The sequence below is a fragment of the Taeniopygia guttata genome, chromosome 1 (genome assembly GCF_048771995.1).
Source record: "Taeniopygia guttata chromosome 1, bTaeGut7.mat, whole genome shotgun sequence".
NCBI classification, from domain to species: Eukaryota; Metazoa; Chordata; class Aves; order Passeriformes; family Estrildidae; genus Taeniopygia; species Taeniopygia guttata.
Window position 1 is genome coordinate 111,242,590 of NC_133024.1, and position 18,496 is coordinate 111,261,085.

Below are 18,496 nucleotides of genomic sequence, written 5' to 3' on the forward strand. Positions count from 1 at the left end.
CCAGTCACCTGCCTTCTATGATGGTTTGTAGAGAGCCCTGGTGTAACACAGGGTCATATTTTTGGAACTGCAAGAAGGAGCAGGAGAGGAAGCATCCTTCCTCCCAAGAGGACAAATCTTTCTCTACCTCAAGTTTAGTTTGGAAAGGGCTTTACCTTCCTTGAAGGGATGTTCTAATAGGAGATTTCATGATCCTTGGTTAACTGACCCTTGAGTAATAGATTGGAAATGTAAGAAGTTAGAAAAAGGTGTTAGAAAGAGATGTCCCTGCCTGTGGCAGGGGGTTGAGTTAGATTTTTAAGAATCCTTTCCAACCCACGCTGTTCTATGATTCTTTGAATTCTTTTCTTGTGGACAATTCATTTGCCCAGTGCCACATCTTTACAACTCCTGCATTTGAGGTTTTACTTCCAGCTGTTCAAATTACTTCTGTCTGTATTTCTTTGGTGTGTGTGCAGTGGAACGTGTGGCTGACACTGTCACCGAGGTCCCTCCAGAGGAGGTGGCCCTGCCTCCAGCTCCAGAAGAGAAGATTATGGACTTGGTTTTAGGAAAGATGCCCAGCACCACAAACAGCATCAGCTCAGTGACAAAGTAAGTGTTCTGGGATGATGTAGCATGCAACAGTTCTGCTCAACTTCTGGGCCCACAGATGCTCTTTTTTATCAGCATAAAATTATGTGATGCTGCTGCTCCTTCAAGAGGTGATTTTGAGTGCCACTTGTACACTGGTAGGATTTTGGAACATAATATAAATGAAAATTTATTTTTTTCATCGTGTTACTGCTTTTATTCTGTGTTTCCAAAAGCCTCCTGCAGCTGCAAGGTGAAATTTACTCCCATTGAATTTTGGTGATAAGACAGGCAAAGCAATTTTTTCTTTCAGAATATGTTAATCATTATTATTATTCAGTCTTGCTTGTCATCTTAGCTCATGAATGACTTCATGTTGATTTTGCATGTAATACTCCAGATTTAGAGCAGTAGGAGGGGAAAACTTCAGTATAACAGAACCTCAGGGAGACTCTTAAGTATCACATGATTAATTCAGATTCTTATATGTCTTTTTGTCTTGGTAAAATTTGCCTTTAGAATTTTCTTTTATTTTGTATAATAGAGCACTCAATTTTTATGAATTGGCTAGTAATGGTGAATATTGAAGTCCTTAGCAGACACAGAGCCATCAAAAAGGCATTTCAGCAGGTGGTTGTGCTGGGAAATGGCACAGTGCTGCTTGGCACCCTGTTGCCCTCTGCCCAAATACAGCTTTTACATGGGGGCTGCCAGGCTTCCCTAGCTGAGATAGTGCTGATGTTTTCAGAGCAGAACAGATCCTTTCTGTTCCTCTGAGGGGCCTGCAAAGAGAATCTCTGCTGCTGCTTTTTGCCTCCTTGGTTCTGGGTGAAGAAAATTTGGAATGAGTGACACGTGCAGCTTCCAGGGGGTGGCCAGGGGAGCACCTTGGAGCTGGGGAAGCTCCATCCAGTCCCCCTCCCTCCTGCCAGGAGCTGAGTTTAACACTCCTCTAGTTTTTGCTAGCTGGTGGAACTCTTTTGCAACTTGTGGGATAGCTTTCAGTCCCTGCCTTTCTCTCTAATCCAGTAGGTTTGCTCATCACCAAAACACCATGTCCCTCAAAAGAAGTTTAATTCTCTCCAGTAGACACGGGATTCGGCGGAAGCTGATAAAGCAGCTGGGGGAGCACAAGAGGGTCTATCAGTGCAGCATCTGCAGTAAGATCTTCCAGAACAGCAGCAACCTCAGCAGGCACATCCGTTCTCACGGTGGGTTGGCTTTTCCCTTGCCTGAGCATTGATTTTGTGTCTATGAGTTAAACAGCAGGACTCGTTTTAGGTAGTGGGATATGTATTTATAAGAGCTGGTTTTGCTTTTTTCTTTCTTTTCACTCTCCCTAGGAAACTATTTTAATTTTTCAGACCAAAGCATGAGAAGATAATAGTCCAAAATTGAAGTTGAAAGTATTTAAAATTTGAATTAGGTACCCCTTTTAAATGAAGGCAAGGATGTGATGTTTTTTCCCAAAGCTTTTATTGCCTTTAAATTGATACGTAAAGATCACTCCCCCCTTCACAGGCACATGGGTAACATAGCTGTGTAAATGACAGGTGTTTTTCCACCTGGGGTTTGCAGTTCCCGGGGTCTGTGTCCTATTCTAAGGGTTCCATGAAAAATCATCACTGAAAAGGGGTGGGGGAACTAAACTAAAATTGTTGGAAATGGTTAAAATCCACTGGTTAGATCTCTTGAATTACTAAATTTTTCATCACTAGCCTTTTTGTTTGCAGTTGGTTGTGCTTTAGTTTCCCCTGCCTTGCCTGGAGTTGGTTATTATCAATCACTGACTACTTCCCTTTCATCTTGATCGATCCCCTCAGGTGACAAACTGTTTAAATGTGAGGAATGTGCAAAGCTGTTCAGCAGGAAGGAGAGCTTGAAGCAGCACGTTTCATACAAGCACAGCAGGAATGAAGTGAGTGGAAGGGGCTCATGCAGGGTTTATGTGGGATGGCACAGAGAGATTCCGGGTGTGAGCGTGCCCAGTTCATGTGAGCAGGTATCCCATGTGAGTGAGAAAGGACAGAGAGGGGGTGCCAGCATCTTATCTTAGAATAATTGATGGATTTGAAAAGTGCTTTTGAGCATGTGCAAGCCCTTTTCCTATAGAAAATTGCTTTCAGGCATCACTTCCAGCAAGACAAGCTGGAATTAGCTGGACCTGCATGATACAGAGGCGAGATCTGACTTTAGTTATGCTGCTAAATAGGGTTGCTCTATTCTTGTTTGCTTGTCCTGTTTGATTTCTCCCCACTTACCATTCCCTTAATGTGTGAATTCTGCCTTTTGATGCTGCTGCTATAGAAATATTAAGCACATATGTAGTGGCACCTTATTAGTGAAAATTTCCATTGTTGCTTGGCACCAGGGTCCTTAACTCTCAGATTGCTGCCACCTCTTCTGCAAGATGAGTCAGATCACATCTTGCTTCTCAAACATTCTTTGTCTGTGTTGGACCAGGGGGATATCAGGAAGATATTCCACATCCACACAGGAGCATAGTCCTTGGAGTTTTTTAATAGCTCAGATGTAGCAACATGGCAGGATAATACAGCATCAGAATTTTGCACCACTGTGTAGATAAATGCCCTCTTGAAGGATTAAAAATTGGAAAGGACAGAAAACTGAAGAGATAGTTGAGGTTTAGAATTTCTCTGTCAGTTGTGACTTGGCTTTTCCTGTTTTTGATGCTCAGGTGGACAGTGAGTACAGATACAAGTGCACCACATGTGAAAAGGCCTTTCGGATAGAGAGTGCATTGGAATTCCACAACTGCAGGACAGGTGAGAGTGGGTAACTGCTCCTCTGGCATCTCTGCTCCATTCTGGGAAGATGTCCCCAAATCCATCTCAGCAGAGAAACTGCAGACGGGGAGTAGGGATTTAGGTTTTTGTCATCATCACAACAAGTAACCTGTTTTTTTGATAAGAAAAGTGATCTGTAGAGCAATACATCCACCTAGGAATTGGGTTTTTTTAGTATCTCCTGCTCACCTGTGTAATATCCTCACTTTGTTCACAGATAATCTGTCTCATCATCTCTGTTTAACTTTTTTCCCCTAAGTTCCTAATCACTCCTCTGAAACAGAGGTACTTGTTACAGAGCAGTATTAGCGGTAATTTGCAGTTTTCTGGAATTACAGTTTTCTTCAGCTTTCTCTAGCTTTATACTTGCAGTAGTCTCTAATTTTTTTTTTTTCCTTAGTATCACTTCAACCTGTCCTTTTCTCCCATAGCCATCCCTTGTGGTTACTCATATTATTTCTGCTGTGATCTTATGCTCCAAAAATTACATCCTGGTTACTTTTATGGCCCCACAATAATGTTCAGTCCAGAATCACACAGGTAATTGCCCTTAGAGCATAGTGATGGGTTACATGTTTAAAACCCAGATCCAGCAGAGGAAGCACCTGTCTCACAAACATACAAAACCTCTTTTCAGCTGTAAAGAGCTGCATGATTTCTCTTGCTTACAGATGACAAGACATTCCAGTGTGAGATGTGTTTCAGATTCTTCTCTACAAACAGCAACCTTTCAAAACACAAGAAAAAGCATGGGGATAAGAAGTTTGCATGTGAGATCTGCAATAAGATGTTCTACAGGAAGGATGTCATGCTGGACCATCAGAGGCGGCACTTGGAAGGTAAATTTACTGCAGATGAACCTAATTATTTCTCCTGAAACAGCAGTGAAGGTGGGCAGGTTAAGGAAATGATAGTGTACATTAGATCTTCTTGAATGGTGGCTGTCTTTTTTTTAAATCAGTTACCTGATTAAGAGTTTCAAGTTTCAGCAAAATGTGACATTTATAAAAAATAACAGTAGTGGGTCCAGAGTTATTAACAGTCATGTGGAAGCTGCATGGCAGCAGTTTAGACTGGCTGATTTTAATTATATATTTTTATTTCTTTGCATCCTGTTCTTCCTTTTTTAAAATTTGTGTGGTAACTTGAAAATCTGAAGGCAGAGAGTTAACTTGCCATGTACAGCTGAGAGTGTCTACTACAGAAATACAATGTCAGTGGCATGTTAGCTTTGAAACACTTGAGAATATATAAAAATGAGATTATGAGAGTTTGCTGTTCAAAATTTCAAGCATCTGAGTATTCAAAGACCAGAAAAAGTTGGTACATTGCTCAACATGTACTAGAATGTGGTTAGTGACTTAGATGATAAAACCAAAAGTGATTTTAAAAAAACCCAGATTGTTTATTTTGTGCCATGAACCAGAGGACAAGGAGCTGTATGGCACTGGCAGTGTCTCATTTTCTGTCATAGAAGAGCAGGAGCCCTCTGCCCTCCAGAAAGTAGCAGAGAAAGAGGTCTGAAATCCTCTCTGAGCATTACAGCTGATGCTGGATGGTTGCATCTCTCCTTAGAGACTTCCTCTCCTCTTTCTTAGTGAGGGTGAATTTCTGGGCCAGGTACCAGATTGAAGTGCCAAGGCCCAATAGATCTGCCTGTTTCTTGGTGCTGACAAAAATGTTTTTGACAAAAGTGTTTTCAGTCACTTTACAGTTGCTTTAATAACCAATAAGCCATAACACATCACTTTGGCAGAGTGCTTCTATATTCTTAAAACACATTTTAATTTAGAAATCACCCTTTTGTTAGCAATTAAACCCTGCATTGAGGCCCTTCCCAGTGTTTCACTCTTCTTGCCCATCTCCTCCTGAGCAGGCCTGCAGGCTGGAGTGGAAAGCCATGGTTTATTTCTTGTTTTGTTTTTTTGATGGGGACTGCTGTGTTAAGGGGTGAGGCGTGTGAAGAGAGAAGACTTTGAGCACAGCACCGAGAGCATGGTTCGCTACAAGAAGGAGCCCTCGGGGTGCCCCGTGTGTGGGAAGGTAGGAGCTTGTGCCAGTGAGCCACGAGAAACTCTGCATTGTGCCTCCAGGGGTGCTGCAGGTCAGTCCAGAGAGGGGAAAACTGAGGGGATCCATCCATACATTTAAATATCTCCAAGGAGTGTCAGAGGATGGTGCCAGGCTCTTTTTTGGTGGTGCTCAGCAATGGCACGAGGAGTAGTGGCCATAAAATAAAACACAAGAAGTTCCACCTCAACACAGGGAAGAAATTCCTCACACTGAGGGTGGCAGAGCTCTGGAGCAGCTGCCCAGGGAGGGTGTGGAGTCCACTCAGGACATTCCTCTTCAAATACCTTTAGCTCCATTATTTATCCAAGTCCACTGTGGGCATGGATGGTAGGAGCTGTTAGCAAAAGTGAATTTCAGGCCTGAACTTTGCTTGGGACATGCAGCACAATGTAGAGTGTCAAATGGCCACTGTGTGTGGCAGTGGAATCTCATGGCTTATGTTATTTAAAATAGAGTTTCTCTGGCTGGTTGTAAACAGCTGGAGTTGACTGTGTGCATTGGGAATCCTTTTCCATGGGGAATAAAAGTGAATTCATGGTGTAGTCATGGCATGGTTGCATTTGAATGTTCAACACTCGTGATCCTAAGTCACTGTTGTCACAAGGAGTGTGGGTTTAACTTGTGATTTTATAAATGTTTAATGATTCATGGTGCAAAAGGTATTCAAGAACTCTTAAGCTGCTGTGTAGACCTCTAATTTTGATGCTTTGGATGTGTTTCCTATCAGTCAAGGTAGATTTTGTGGCTATATCTTTTTAGAGATAGATAGAACATTTGTGGTTCAAAAGACACTGTCAAAATATTTCAAATTCTACTCTGTGTGATTCTGCTGCAGCTTTATTTTTGGAAGCCCACCCCTGACAAATGGCTAGTTTCAGTCAGTTCCTTGGAACTGTGCCCCTGGATTTTGCCATGCCAGCAGTTCTGGGACACACTGCTAACAGGAGCTCCTGCATGTTTCTGGCCAGAAGGAATAAAAAAAGACAGTAAATGTGTTCTGTGCTCTCCACTGGATAGGTTGCAAAGTACTGTAGCCCTGCTGGACATGATCCAAAAATCCTTCCTTCCTTTTCTTTTCCTTTTAGGTGTTTTCATGTAGGAGCAATATGAACAAACACCTTCTAACACATGGAGACAAGAAATACACCTGTGAGATCTGTGGACGTAAATTTTTCAGGGTGGATGTCTTGAGAGATCATATTCATGTCCATTTTAAGGTATTGTGTTAATAATCAATTAGAGAAGGCAAATTGTTTTGTCAACACTGAATTGTAAGCAATTAAATGAAATTAAAAGGGAATTGTATCACTCAGTGGTGCTCATAAAGATGCCAGCTGAGTCTCTTTACATTGAAATTCCTTTTATATGCAGAAAAAATTAATATTAGTTGTTTGAATAAGTTATTCCTTATGTGGTCCTGGACAGAGAAACTCTGAATTGAATGAAGCAGGAGGATATTTTAAATAAATAATATTACAGCAGTTAATGAAAAGCAGTCTACATGGCAGCAAAAGGTGACCAGGCATTACTTTTTGAAGAAGTTTAATTGAAACAAAATATTTTTTTTCCACTCTACACAGGACATAGCCCTAATGGATGATCACCAGAGGGAAGAGTTCATTGGTAAAATTGGAATCTCGTCAGAGGAAAACGATGACAACTCTGATGAAAGTGCAGATTCAGAGCCTCACAAGTATAGCTGCAAAAGGTGCCAGGTAGCTTTAAATACTTTCAAATTAACTTGTTTTGGGATGGAGGAGGGAGTGGAGGGATTTATAAATCATTCAGTATTTTAAATAACATTAAGGGCTCTCAAAGAGAAGGCCAGTTCTCAGGTCTGCTGTTTTCTGCAGTGCTGTTACCTCTAATCTGTGAACTGAGGCTATTCCATAAGAATTGAGGTGGTGTCCAGTAAGGGGGATGATAAACACTAAAAAAAAGGAAAGACAGATACATTCACTTTTTCCTGTGAGGAAGAAAAGAAGCAAAACTGGAGGAAGGATCAATAAAGGAAAATTCACATCTCGAACTACCTTTCAATTATGTGCAGCTTTAAATGGTTACAGCATTTCTGACTGATAGAGTCCACAAATTGATTAATTTTTATGAGGTCAGAAGGTTCTTTAATGGACATCCAGATTGGAGGAGTAAGACTGCTGCTTATGCTCAGTGTGGCTGTTTATTCTTGCCCTGCTCCATTACTAGCAGGATGGTGTTGGAAGTACTGCTGGAATATAGTTAATTCAGTTGTCAGCTGAGAGGGGAAGACTTTGTAAATCTCTCACTGTGTGGCTTTTGCCATTTTCTAAAGAAATAATGGGTCCTTAAGGACTCTGTGCCCTCCCTGGGTGAGCACTCTGTGCTGGTGTGGTGCAAAACAACTCAGTGAGAGCAGCAAAACTGACACAGGGACAGGGGATTTTTGGTTGTTCAGCCACTGAATTGACCCCTAGAAATCAGAGCTTATTTCACAGCCCACACTTAATGTGGTGAAAGTTCTTAATTTATCTTCATTTTAAGACCTGGAGATAATAATATTTCACTTTTCTTATCAGGGAGCTGTTTTTCAGTGCAAACTGATTTTAAGTTTGTGTCAGTAAACATGTGGAGGTGTGGTGTCACAGCAGTTCATCATGTTCTTGCTTTCACTGTGCTGATTTTCCTGCCTGACACCTTATGGGTACATAAACTATATAAAATGGTGTGCTTCCAAGTGCAGGCAGTTGGGCCATTCAAATCAGAAAGATCTTTTTGGAAGTTGGGTTTTTTTTAGTGCTTTTGCAGGTTTTGTGAAGTAAACACTTGTGTAAGGGTACAGAAATGGGATTTGATGTGAGGAGATGGGGACAATGAACAGCCAAAGGGAGAGCAAATACAGATAACTCCTGGAGAAATCTCTCTTCTGAGCTCTTAAAAAATCTAATTTTCCTGGTCTCAGAGTACATCTTCACCAAACTGTGCAGTGCTGTTGGAAATGCCCTGACTAGTTCCAGGATTGGAGTAAAAGACCATGTCATTATGGAACTTCACCCTGGCACGCTGGAGCATACACGGATATGCTGGAGCACATCTGGATGTGCACATCTGGAGCTCAGTAGTGCAGCACCTGTCTGTCATAGCTGCAGCACCTCCAGGAGCTGAGCCAGAGTCACTGCCCTGCAGTGCCTGGAAATTCCAGCCCTTCAGGAACTGCTGCCAAAGCAGGAGCTCACCATGCCCCTAGAGCCCAGCAGGCATTTTCTCCATCTGTGATGTCCTCACTCCTACAGAATCACAGAATAAGCTGAGCTGGGAGGGACCCTCAGGGCTCACTGATGCAGCTCCTGGCTCTGTGCAACCCCTGGAATCCCACTGTGTGCCTGACAGCATTGTCCAAACACTCCTTGAGCTCTGTCTGGCTGCACTGACCAGAACCTGGGGAGCCTGTTCAGTGCCCAGCCACCCTCTGGGAGAAGAACCTTTTCCTAATACCCAATCTAAACCTGCCCTGACACAACTTCAGGCCGTTTCCCTGTCAGAATCTGTGGGTATTGATGATTCTGAGATTGTAGAAAGTCTCTGTCTTTCTGCCCCGCTGCCAAAGAAGAAGCCATAATTAGTCTGTGCTGGTTTCAAGGTTGTTTATTCTGTTTATCTCTAACATGTTCTGCTGCCCTGCCGCAGCTCTGTCCTGCAGGGCAGCGTGTGGGGCTCTGCCCTCAGTGGGATGTTACAAACATTAAATACCAGAAACTACCTGTGCTGGATTTACAATAATGTGCCAATATCTGTCACCTGCGTTGGACAGTGTGTCCCCAGCCTAAACCAACAGAAAAATGCCAACACCACAGTGAAACATGGAGGGCATGAAGAAGGAGAAAAAGGACAAGGCACACCCAATCTACTCCATCTTGTCCCCTCTGAACCCCTAATCTAGAAACCTAAAATTTTACTTTTGCACCCGTGTCACACTTAATTATTACTTATATCAAACACTCAGAGCTTGTAATTCATCCTGTAAGATTGAAAACTCTTTTGCCTGGACAGAGATCACAGACAGTGTCTCTGGGGGATCTGTCCAGGGGGGTTCCTGACCCCCTGCCAGGGTCCCAGACCTGCCAGGACAGCCAGAGGGAAGCCCTGGATTCCCACATTTCCCCAAGTCCTGTCACTGTCACCACAGAGCACAGATCAGTGCCTGCCCCTCCTCTGCCCCTATGAGGAAGGTGTAACTGCAGTGAGGTCTCCCCTCTGTCTCCTCCAGGCTGAACAGACCAAGTGCCCTCAGTGCCTCTCACAAGGCTTCCCCTCCAGTCCCTTCACCATCTTTGTAGCCCTCCTTTGGACATTGTCTAATAGTTTAAAATTTTCCCAAAACTGCTCACAGTACGCGAGGTGAGCTGGTGGAGGTTAAACATGGCTGTTCCTTGGTGCATGAACAACTCGAGCTCCTCAAGTGGAGACACCATCTCCACCTGGAGAAACTGAGTGAATTGATATCCTGTAGCAGCTTGCCTGTAATGTCCAAAGAGTTTGGAGCCTAAACCAAGCTGTCACAGGTTTTTCATCCAGTGGCACACAGCATTTTAGTGCTACACGGGATATTTATGTCTGCTCGATGTTACCCCCTCGTTGCTATGCCCGAGGACCTTTTTCCCCCTTCCATTCACTATTGGTTCATTCCCCAGCTGACCTTTGGCAGAGGGAAGGAGTACCTGAAGCACATCATGGACGTGCACAAGGAGAAGGGTTATGGCTGCAGCATCTGCAACCGGCGCTTCGCCTTGAAGGCCACGTACCACGCGCACATGGTCATCCACAGGGAGAACCTGCCCGACCCCAATGTGCAGAAGTAAGGCTTGTTCCACTGAAAAGAGCTGTCTGCTCAGAGGTCTAATGGTTCTGCCACCTGGGGTGCTCTTAGAGAATTTGGCTGTGCTAAAATAACTGTGAAATGGGGGGTTAAAATGTTTATTGTGAGCTTGAAATGCGTGTCGCTAGTGGTTGGCTTCACACGGATTGATGAGCCAGCAACCCCACCCCGGTTTGGGCTTTGCAAAGTGTAAATCAATGATTTTAATAATTTTTTTTTGAAAAAAGATTGAGTTTATAGCAATGCCAGACTGCTCCAAGCTTGCTCTCCCAGTTTGGGCTTTGCAAAGTGCAAATCAATGATTTTAATAATTTCTTTTGAAAAAAGATTGAGTTTATAGCAATGCCAGACTGCTCCAAGCTTGCTCTCCCAGTTTGGGCTTTGCAAAGTGCAAATCAATGATTTTAATAAATTTAAAAAAAAAAAAAAATTGAGTGTTTAGCAATGCCAGACTGCTCCAAGCTTGCAGTCAACTTGGGGGTTTCTTAAGGCTTGTTTAGAAAAACCTGTGCTTCACGGAACTTTTGGAGTAATTAGTATTAGCAAATTAAATATACTTAGTGACAGAGATGCCTGAGAATCACCTCTGCTTCAAGAGAAGACTCACAGGTTTTGGTCTCTTTGGTTTCAGATACATCCATCCATGTGAAATTTGTGGCAGAATTTTTAACAGTATAGGAAATCTGGAAAGACATAAGCTTATACATACAGGTAAAAATGTTCTGTTTCTTTATTATTGTCAATACTAAAGAGAATTTTCTGTTGCCAGTGCCTGCCTTTGTTTCTTTTTTTTTTTTTCACTATAGGATTTTCACTCTATGTTACAATAAGACAAATATAATATTTATTCTTTTAGAGTAAACCACCTTTCTAAAGCAGGGAATATTAATGAAGAGATTTGATCTGGACACACGATCCAAATTCCTAGTTAATATATTTGTAGGAGTCACCTAATTCTGTATTCTGCTCTTCCCCAAATTCTTATCCATGCTACCTTCTTCCCATTACACAGGCTGAAACCTGCTACTGCAAAATCATTTTTAACAGCTCATTACTATTTCATGCTGTTCAGTCTTCTCCTACCTCAGGGTTTAATTTTATTTTCTCACACAAAAAGCTAGCTTTTCTCTCTCTTCAAAGTCTTCTAATTTAATTTGGGCAACAATGTACATTAAGGTTGTCAGTATAGGTGGGCTGTTGCCCTCTAATTCACCACTTTAATCAGTTTTTAGGAGATGCACATTACTCATTAACATTTTTTTTTGTTTACGTTGTCTTTTAAATTTATTTTCAAGGTGTAAAAAGTCATGCTTGTGAGCAATGTGGCAAATCATTTGCTAGAAAAGACATGTTAAAAGAACATATGCGAGTCCATGATAATATCCGAGAATACTTGTGTGCAGAGTGTGGCAAAGGTATGTCTGATGCCTTGTTTTCCATTCATTGTGATACTGAGTAGCAGGTGAATATCTGAATTAAAACAACTTTCCATGCTGACAATAGTGGCAGTGCTGTAAATCCTGCTTTTTTGAGAGGTAGAAAATGTATTAATCAAGAGCATTGTTGTTACATGAGCTGCCCTAATTTTGTACAGTTTGGTTTCATGGCCTGTAAGACAACGCTGGTTTTAGCAGCATTTGTTTCTGTCAGGTTGAGGAATGCCTGATTTGCAGCATAAAAGTGAATGCAAGTTGATTTTTTCATTCTGGGCTGTTTACAGGCTTAAAAAATGGAGTAATTTCTCTCTGTAAGAGCCTTAGGAGTCAAAGTCACTTTGACTTTTTAAATTTCTTGTGTTATAACTTGAACAAGTCTGAGCTGGTATTTTAGTGAAAGACAGTAGTAAGTCTGACACCTCTAAGGATGTTTTATCTTTGCTTGTCACTGCTGTTTTGTTTTTCTATCAGTGATTACTCAGATGTTTTCCAGAGCTTTACTTCTGGAATTAAAATAATAATGATGAAGTGCATTGCTACATAAACAATTTAAAATATGCAACTGTGGACTCGCAGCAAATATAAAACAGAGCTGTTGGTTAACAACATGAGCCTGAGTTCTCCCCTGAAGGTGGGAGTGATGGACTAAGTGTCCTGTGCCTTCTGTCTCACAGGAATGAAGACAAAACATGCTCTTCGTCACCACATGAAGCTTCACAAGGGGATTAAGGAATACGAGTGCAAGGAATGTCACCGAAAATTTGCACAGAAAGTAAACATGCTGAAACATTACAAGAGGCACACAGGTGAGGACTCCAAAGATGGACAAAAGCTGCACTGAATCACTTAAATCGTTCTCAGGAGAGCAGACAGTATGACAAAAACTAACAAAATATGCATGTTCTGCTCTTTGAAAAGTGAGATTTTGTCCTGCCCTCAACCAGGACCACGTGTTATACAAATAAATGCAGTTTAGTTGGTTTCAAGTTTTGCTTTTTTTTAAGGTTCTTGGTCTAGGGTAGCTCTACAGTGTTGAGTTTGTTTTAAGTTAGTTTCAGGTTGTGATTTCCCAAAACAAAATGTTACTTCCCATATCAATTTCTCTGGGATTTGTTTTCTGCTCGATATAGTGGAATGGTTTAACTAACAATAGCTGGTGAAGCTGGGCTTCTGCCTTTTTTTGTCTGTGATTTTTATTTTTTTAATGCTACTAACACAAAACTCAGAATTGTCCCAGATGCCTTTAGGCTGCTTTCACAGGTGCCAAATGTGCTTTTCATGCAGGAATCAAAGATTTCATGTGTGAGCTCTGTGGCAAGACATTCAGCGAGAGAAACACAATGGAGACTCACAAATTGATTCATACAGGTAAACCCTCTAAAAAGCAGTATCCAGTATTAATTTTGCTCCTTAATTTTGATTTAGACTGGCCATTCTTGGAACTAATGTTGCACATCCTGTTGCCAAACATAAATTGTTGCTCTCGTTGAGGCGTTGGCAATCTGATGCTCATCCATTGGGTTTCCTTCCTTCCCTCTGCCACCAGTAGGAAAACAGTGGACGTGTTCAGTGTGTGATAAGAAGTATGTCACTGATTACATGCTGCAGAAGCACATCCAGCTCACCCATGACAAGGTGGAAGCCCAGAGCTGTCAGCTGTGTGGGACAAAAGTTTCTACCAGAGCATCCATGAGTCGACACATGAGGCGTAAACACCCAGAGGTGAGTGAGTTTGAGTGGTGGATTGTGGAATTGAAATAATTATTTTTTTAAAAAAGAATGTTTATGGTCTTCAGTGACTTGAAAGGAATTTCTCTCTTTCCCTCTTTTTTTTTCTGTTCTTTTGGGCCCAATTTTAAGTAGCATCTGTGAAACATGGACTTAACTTAATCAGCCATTTTGCTATCTGATTCTCAGTCCCTGAAAATGAAGTTCTTCTTATTTAAATATCTTTTATTATTTAAAAAGCTCATTTAATCTTTTTTAAATTAAAGCTTATTTATTATTAATGCTTATTTAAGCTATTTAAATAAGCTTATTTTAAAAGCTTATTTAAATCTCTTTTCTGTTTCTACCCCAGCTTAAATTTATGTTTTTTCATGTTTTGTCTCCATCCATTAGTGAGTGTAATGGATTCTTTTTTCTCCATTGTATTCTCTGTATTCAGAAGTGAGCTGAAAGTGGTGAATAGAGAGGTGATGGTAGCATTTGCTGATGATGCAAAATTATTCTCAGTATTAAAGATGAATGCTGACTGAAGAGAAATTGGATTAGAGGGATGTTTTGTCTGACCCCCAGCAGGGATTTTTCTGTGTTCTAAATATTGTGTTTCTCCTCAGCATTTCTTGTTTAGGTTTGACCAAGACTTGTCTGTTCCCTTTGAGGCTTTTAAAAAAAAAATTAATTACCAATTTTTCATTAGCACTGCTTTGCTGTTTTATTATGATGACTGTGAAGGAAGCCAACAAAATGCTTTGTTTATTGATTTAGGGATTTAAAATGCAGGTACATATCTTAAATTCAGAGGGCAATTTGTCTGTATTCTTTGATGAGCTGAGATGTGTAGATTCATCTGAAAATAATGAAGTGGGACACAGTTGATAGGTTTATAAATTGCAATGCTAACATAATACTTATTTTTTTCCAAACACATTGTTTTGTGTAGAATTCATTACTTCCCAGAGGATTATGTTCTGTCTAGAATATGAAAATGGATGTGTTATTTTACTGTGTTTAAATTTTGCTGGATTTCAACAAGAGGGAAAAGATGATATGCTGAAAGATTATTTTAAAAACCCACAGTTAACTCCCTGTATTAAGTACTATGTGTAAAGTGTTAGATTACGTCACTTTGGCTTGGTGATGGGGTTTGTTAGGGAAATGCTGTGCTGTTTGACTGTGGTTTGCAGTTCTGCAGCTGACACCTCTTTGTGTTCAGATTCTTTCAGTGAGGATTGATGATTTAGAGCCGCTGCCAGAGACAACCACCATTGATGCCTCTTCAATTGGGATTGTTCAGGTGAGTTCCAGGCTTGCTGCAGGGTGAGGTGGGACAGTACTTTTTGGGTACATAACACAGCTGGGTGTGAACTGATGGGTAAGGTGCTTTTTTAGAGAGTCAGCCTCAATGGAACATGTCCAAGCAGCCACAAGCTGCTGATCTGCTTGGTTGTATAACAGGCGGAATGTAATTACAGGGTGAGGTCTCAATCCCTGGAGTCAGGATTTTGCTAAAGTTTGTTTCTTTGCTTGAGAACTGACAGTAAACCAGCTTCAGGTGATTGTGTCTTACTTGGAACCTCACTAAGCAAAAGGACTTGATGTTTTGTTTGGAAATGTGTTGCTCCAGCCGGAATTAGCCTTGGAACAGGGTGAACTACCAGAAGGGAAGCAGCACATAAAAACTCCTAAACGTGGCCAGAAACGAAAACAAAAGTCAGGTGAGGAGGAGGAAGCTCAAGTGCCTGAGGACCCTGCCTTCAGTGAATACACAGAGAAGGAAGGTGAATTCACAGGGAATGTTGGAGATGAGACTAATTCAGCTGTACAGAGCATCCAACAGGTGAGCTGCAGGAGGAGGGTGATGGGTGACATTGCTTAGAGGGATGACCCTTCCTTTGCTTAAAAAAACATCACAAAAGACTGGTTGGAACATTTGGAGCTGATTGGATAAATTGTGGTAATACAAAGCTGGGTTTAAAAACCCAAGAAATTGGACCAATAAGCTCCTCATGTTTGTTTTCACATCTTCTGGTGTTAGCATCCAACTTGTTCGCTAGATATCACTGTCTGAAGCTGGATTAAAAGAATGGAAGTTAATTTGTCCGTTTGTTCTGAACGTTCCATATCTCTGTCTCCCATTACCATCTTACTTCTACACTTGGAAGTCGGCCCATTCCAAGTTTCCTATGTTCCCATCTGTGTGCGACTTCTCTTGCTGGCACCGTGTGAGCCCACCAGCACTTCCCAATCAGAATCTACAAGGCTGAGGCCGCCTTTGTGTTTCTCCTCAGGTGGTGGTGACCCTCAGTGACCCCAACGTCACAGCCCCCTCCAGCTCCGTGGGACTCACCAACATCACCGTCACCCCCATCACCACGGCAGCTGGCACCCAGTTCACCAACCTGCAGCCCGTGGCCGTGGGCCAGCTGGGCACCCCGGAGCGCCAGCTGCAGCTGGACAACTCCATCCTGACCGTCACCTTCGACACGGTCAGCGGCTCGGCCGTGCTGCACAACCGCCAGAGCGACATCCAGCTCCCGCCGCAGCCCGAGGCGCCCAACCCCCAGTCCGTGGCCCATTTCATAAACCTGACCACCCTGGTGAACTCCATCGCTCCCCTGGGGAACCAGATGTCAGAGCAGCACCCCCTGAGCTGGAGGTCAGTGCCTCAGACTGATGTCCTGCAGCCCCCGGCGCCGGCCACGCCGCAGCAGCCGGGCCAGCAGCCCGTTCAGACAGAGCAGCAGCAGCAGCAGATGTACAGCTACTAATTTATACTGGCACGGACAGTACTCAGAGACACAAATAACCACACAGACCTTTGGGAAATTTCTACTAGGATTGTTTGCTGGATACCAAACAGAGATGGGAAAATGTTTATCCGATGAAATTTAAGCTGAAATTGGAAGATCACCCTGCAACACCCCTGTCTGAGATTCTCACGCTGTGTCTAGGCCTTGCACTGTCTTAAAAAATAACAGAAAGGAGAGAAAAAAAAAAAAATCTCACCACAAATTTAGTAGCCCCTTGCAGTTGTGCACTAAGATTGAGATTTAACAGGTGCATCATCACACACCTTAAGCAGGGAAATCCTAAATTTTGAGGCACTTGTGATGTACAAAAACCCTTTCAGCCATACCATGTCACTTCTTTCCAAATCTGGAAATGACATCTGAAGACCTTGTTCACAGTGGGTGTCATGTCCTTGTGGTCAGCTGGTAGAGACTGAAATGTGAAGACACAAAGGGGCAAAACAGGAATTGTCTTTGTTTCTTACCTTCTTTAGGTCTTGTATCTAACAACATCAGTAAAGTAGGTGGGGTTTTGGGGTGGGCATGAGTGTGGTGTGGAAGAAAAAATTATGAATTATTTCCATTTTAGTTATGGGAAAAACCCTGTACCCATCAGAGAGAGTTAGTGCTACTTGAGCCAGAGAGCTGGTCTAATGCCGAAGCAAACCTTTATGGTCTTCTAGTCAAGTTTAATCAAACCAATTACAAACTGAAAGAAGAATGTGATACAGTTTTATGTAATTTTTCAAACCTGCTCTTTCAATCTTGCTTTTAGGTAATAGGCCTGAAGAGCAATCAGTCCCCTTTGATGAAGTTCAGGATGTGAATTTTTTTCAATTAGACTTATTTCATCCTGTAATAAACATTTGAGAAAGCATTCTTTTTATATATATATACATACACACATATATATATATATATATATAGCTTTTGTATTTTACTGTGTTCCTGGTGAGTATTTATGTGAAAAACACTGTTACCAACACCATTCATTAATTCTTTCATCCCCATGTCACCAATTCTCATGGGAAAAATGTATGGATTCTGTTCCTTCTGTTCCCAAAATTTATTTCCAAAGTTCACAGCCACACACAAAGTTGTGTGAAGTGCAAGAAAAAAGAAAAAGGAATGTCTGGAGCATATTCTGTGTCCTGCCACATGGAGTCAGTGTGCCCCAGTGTGTGATGGGCAAGGTTTGCATGACTGCTGGGGATGCAAAGCGTGGGTTGGGTCAAACACGTCTGTGCTGACAGAGCCCCTTCATTTCATTCTCCATCCATGGATGTGCAGTCTGGACTTTTGCATGTCAAGAAGATAGTGTTATTCCCACAGGGAAAATGAGCTGGTAGCAAAAAGGAATAAACTAAATATATATATATATATATAATATGCATATATATATATATATATATATATATATATAATGTTGTTGCTTGAAATCCTGAAGGGCAAACCCTGCTGTGGCTGAAGAACAGGGTCCTTTGGGGCAGCAGACTGAGCCACAGAACTGTGCTGAAGATTTTTTTTTTCCCTGAGGATAAGCAGCTGCTGTGTCTTGACAGTGAGGATGGATTTGTGGTTGTAAAAATCCTGTCTGTGCTTATTGTATTTATGAAAAGGTTCTATGTTTTAGCAGAAATATGAGTAGGAACGACTTCAATTTTGAAAGTCTCTATTAACATGGACTACTTGATCCCTAAAGGTTGCCTTACAATCTCTACAACAAATTCTCCCAAAGTATAAATGTCTGGATATAAAAATTAACCTCCGGTGGTTTTCTTGGTGCCGTGGCTGTTTCCAGAGGATTGGTATACCAGGCTTTGTGTAAAGCTGCAAGACAGGGATAGGAAAGGGATTTCTGGTGAGAGATTTTGGGTGTCAGAGGAGCAGAACTACTTTTAATTAAATATCAACAGGTCTATAAAATACCTGCATGGGAGGGACCAGTATTTGATGGGACAAGGATGCATATCAGAAAGAAAGGTACCTTTTAGCAGTGTGGGAAGGAGAATTTTTCATTCCCTGCTCACTTCTGTCTTCCTTAGGTACTTTTCACACAACTACTGTGAGATCATGTAATTTTTTAGCCTTCCCAATATCCTGAGTACAGTTCCTGAATTATTTCACCTCTGGCTTGAGCTAGTTCAGTTTCTCCTCTGCTGTCCTGTCCACAAATACTTCTGTTTCACACCAAACCAATGGGCAAGAGGAAGCCAGGTTTTATTTATGAAATATATTGTT

The 18,496-nt window shown here is 41.8% G+C and overlaps 1 protein-coding gene across 7 annotated transcripts in view; it reads left to right on the forward strand.

The window, feature by feature from the left end:
* Positions 1-18,019, forward strand: part of PRDM15 (PR/SET domain 15) — a 33,349-nt gene extending 15,330 nt beyond the window's left edge. For 2 of the 7 annotated variants that reach the window (XM_072935611.1, XM_072935615.1), the window contains 17 exons: positions 459-594; positions 1,603-1,784; positions 2,397-2,491; positions 3,272-3,359; positions 4,052-4,219; positions 5,329-5,423; positions 6,539-6,670; positions 7,034-7,168; positions 10,121-10,284; positions 10,937-11,016; positions 11,601-11,720; positions 12,416-12,547; positions 13,026-13,109; positions 13,288-13,463; positions 14,680-14,760; positions 15,091-15,303; positions 15,755-16,372. In XM_072935611.1, the coding sequence (XP_072791712.1) occupies positions 459-594; positions 1,603-1,784; positions 2,397-2,491; positions 3,272-3,359; positions 4,052-4,219; positions 5,329-5,423; positions 6,539-6,670; positions 7,034-7,168; positions 10,121-10,284; positions 10,937-11,016; positions 11,601-11,720; positions 12,416-12,547; positions 13,026-13,109; positions 13,288-13,463; positions 14,680-14,760; positions 15,091-15,303; positions 15,755-16,234 (2,561 nt within the window). In that variant the 3' untranslated portion in view covers positions 16,235-16,372. Of the gene's footprint in view, positions 1-458; positions 595-1,602; positions 1,785-2,396; positions 2,492-3,271; positions 3,360-4,051; positions 4,220-5,328; positions 5,424-6,538; positions 6,671-7,033; positions 7,169-10,120; positions 10,285-10,936; positions 11,017-11,600; positions 11,721-12,415; positions 12,548-13,025; positions 13,110-13,287; positions 13,464-14,679; positions 14,761-15,090; positions 15,304-15,754 lie in introns of all 7 variants that reach the window. The other 5 variants (XM_030283775.4, XM_030283747.4, XM_030283757.4 and 2 more) reach the window with 5 other exon arrangements.
* The last annotated feature ends 477 nt before the right edge of the window (positions 18,020-18,496 follow it).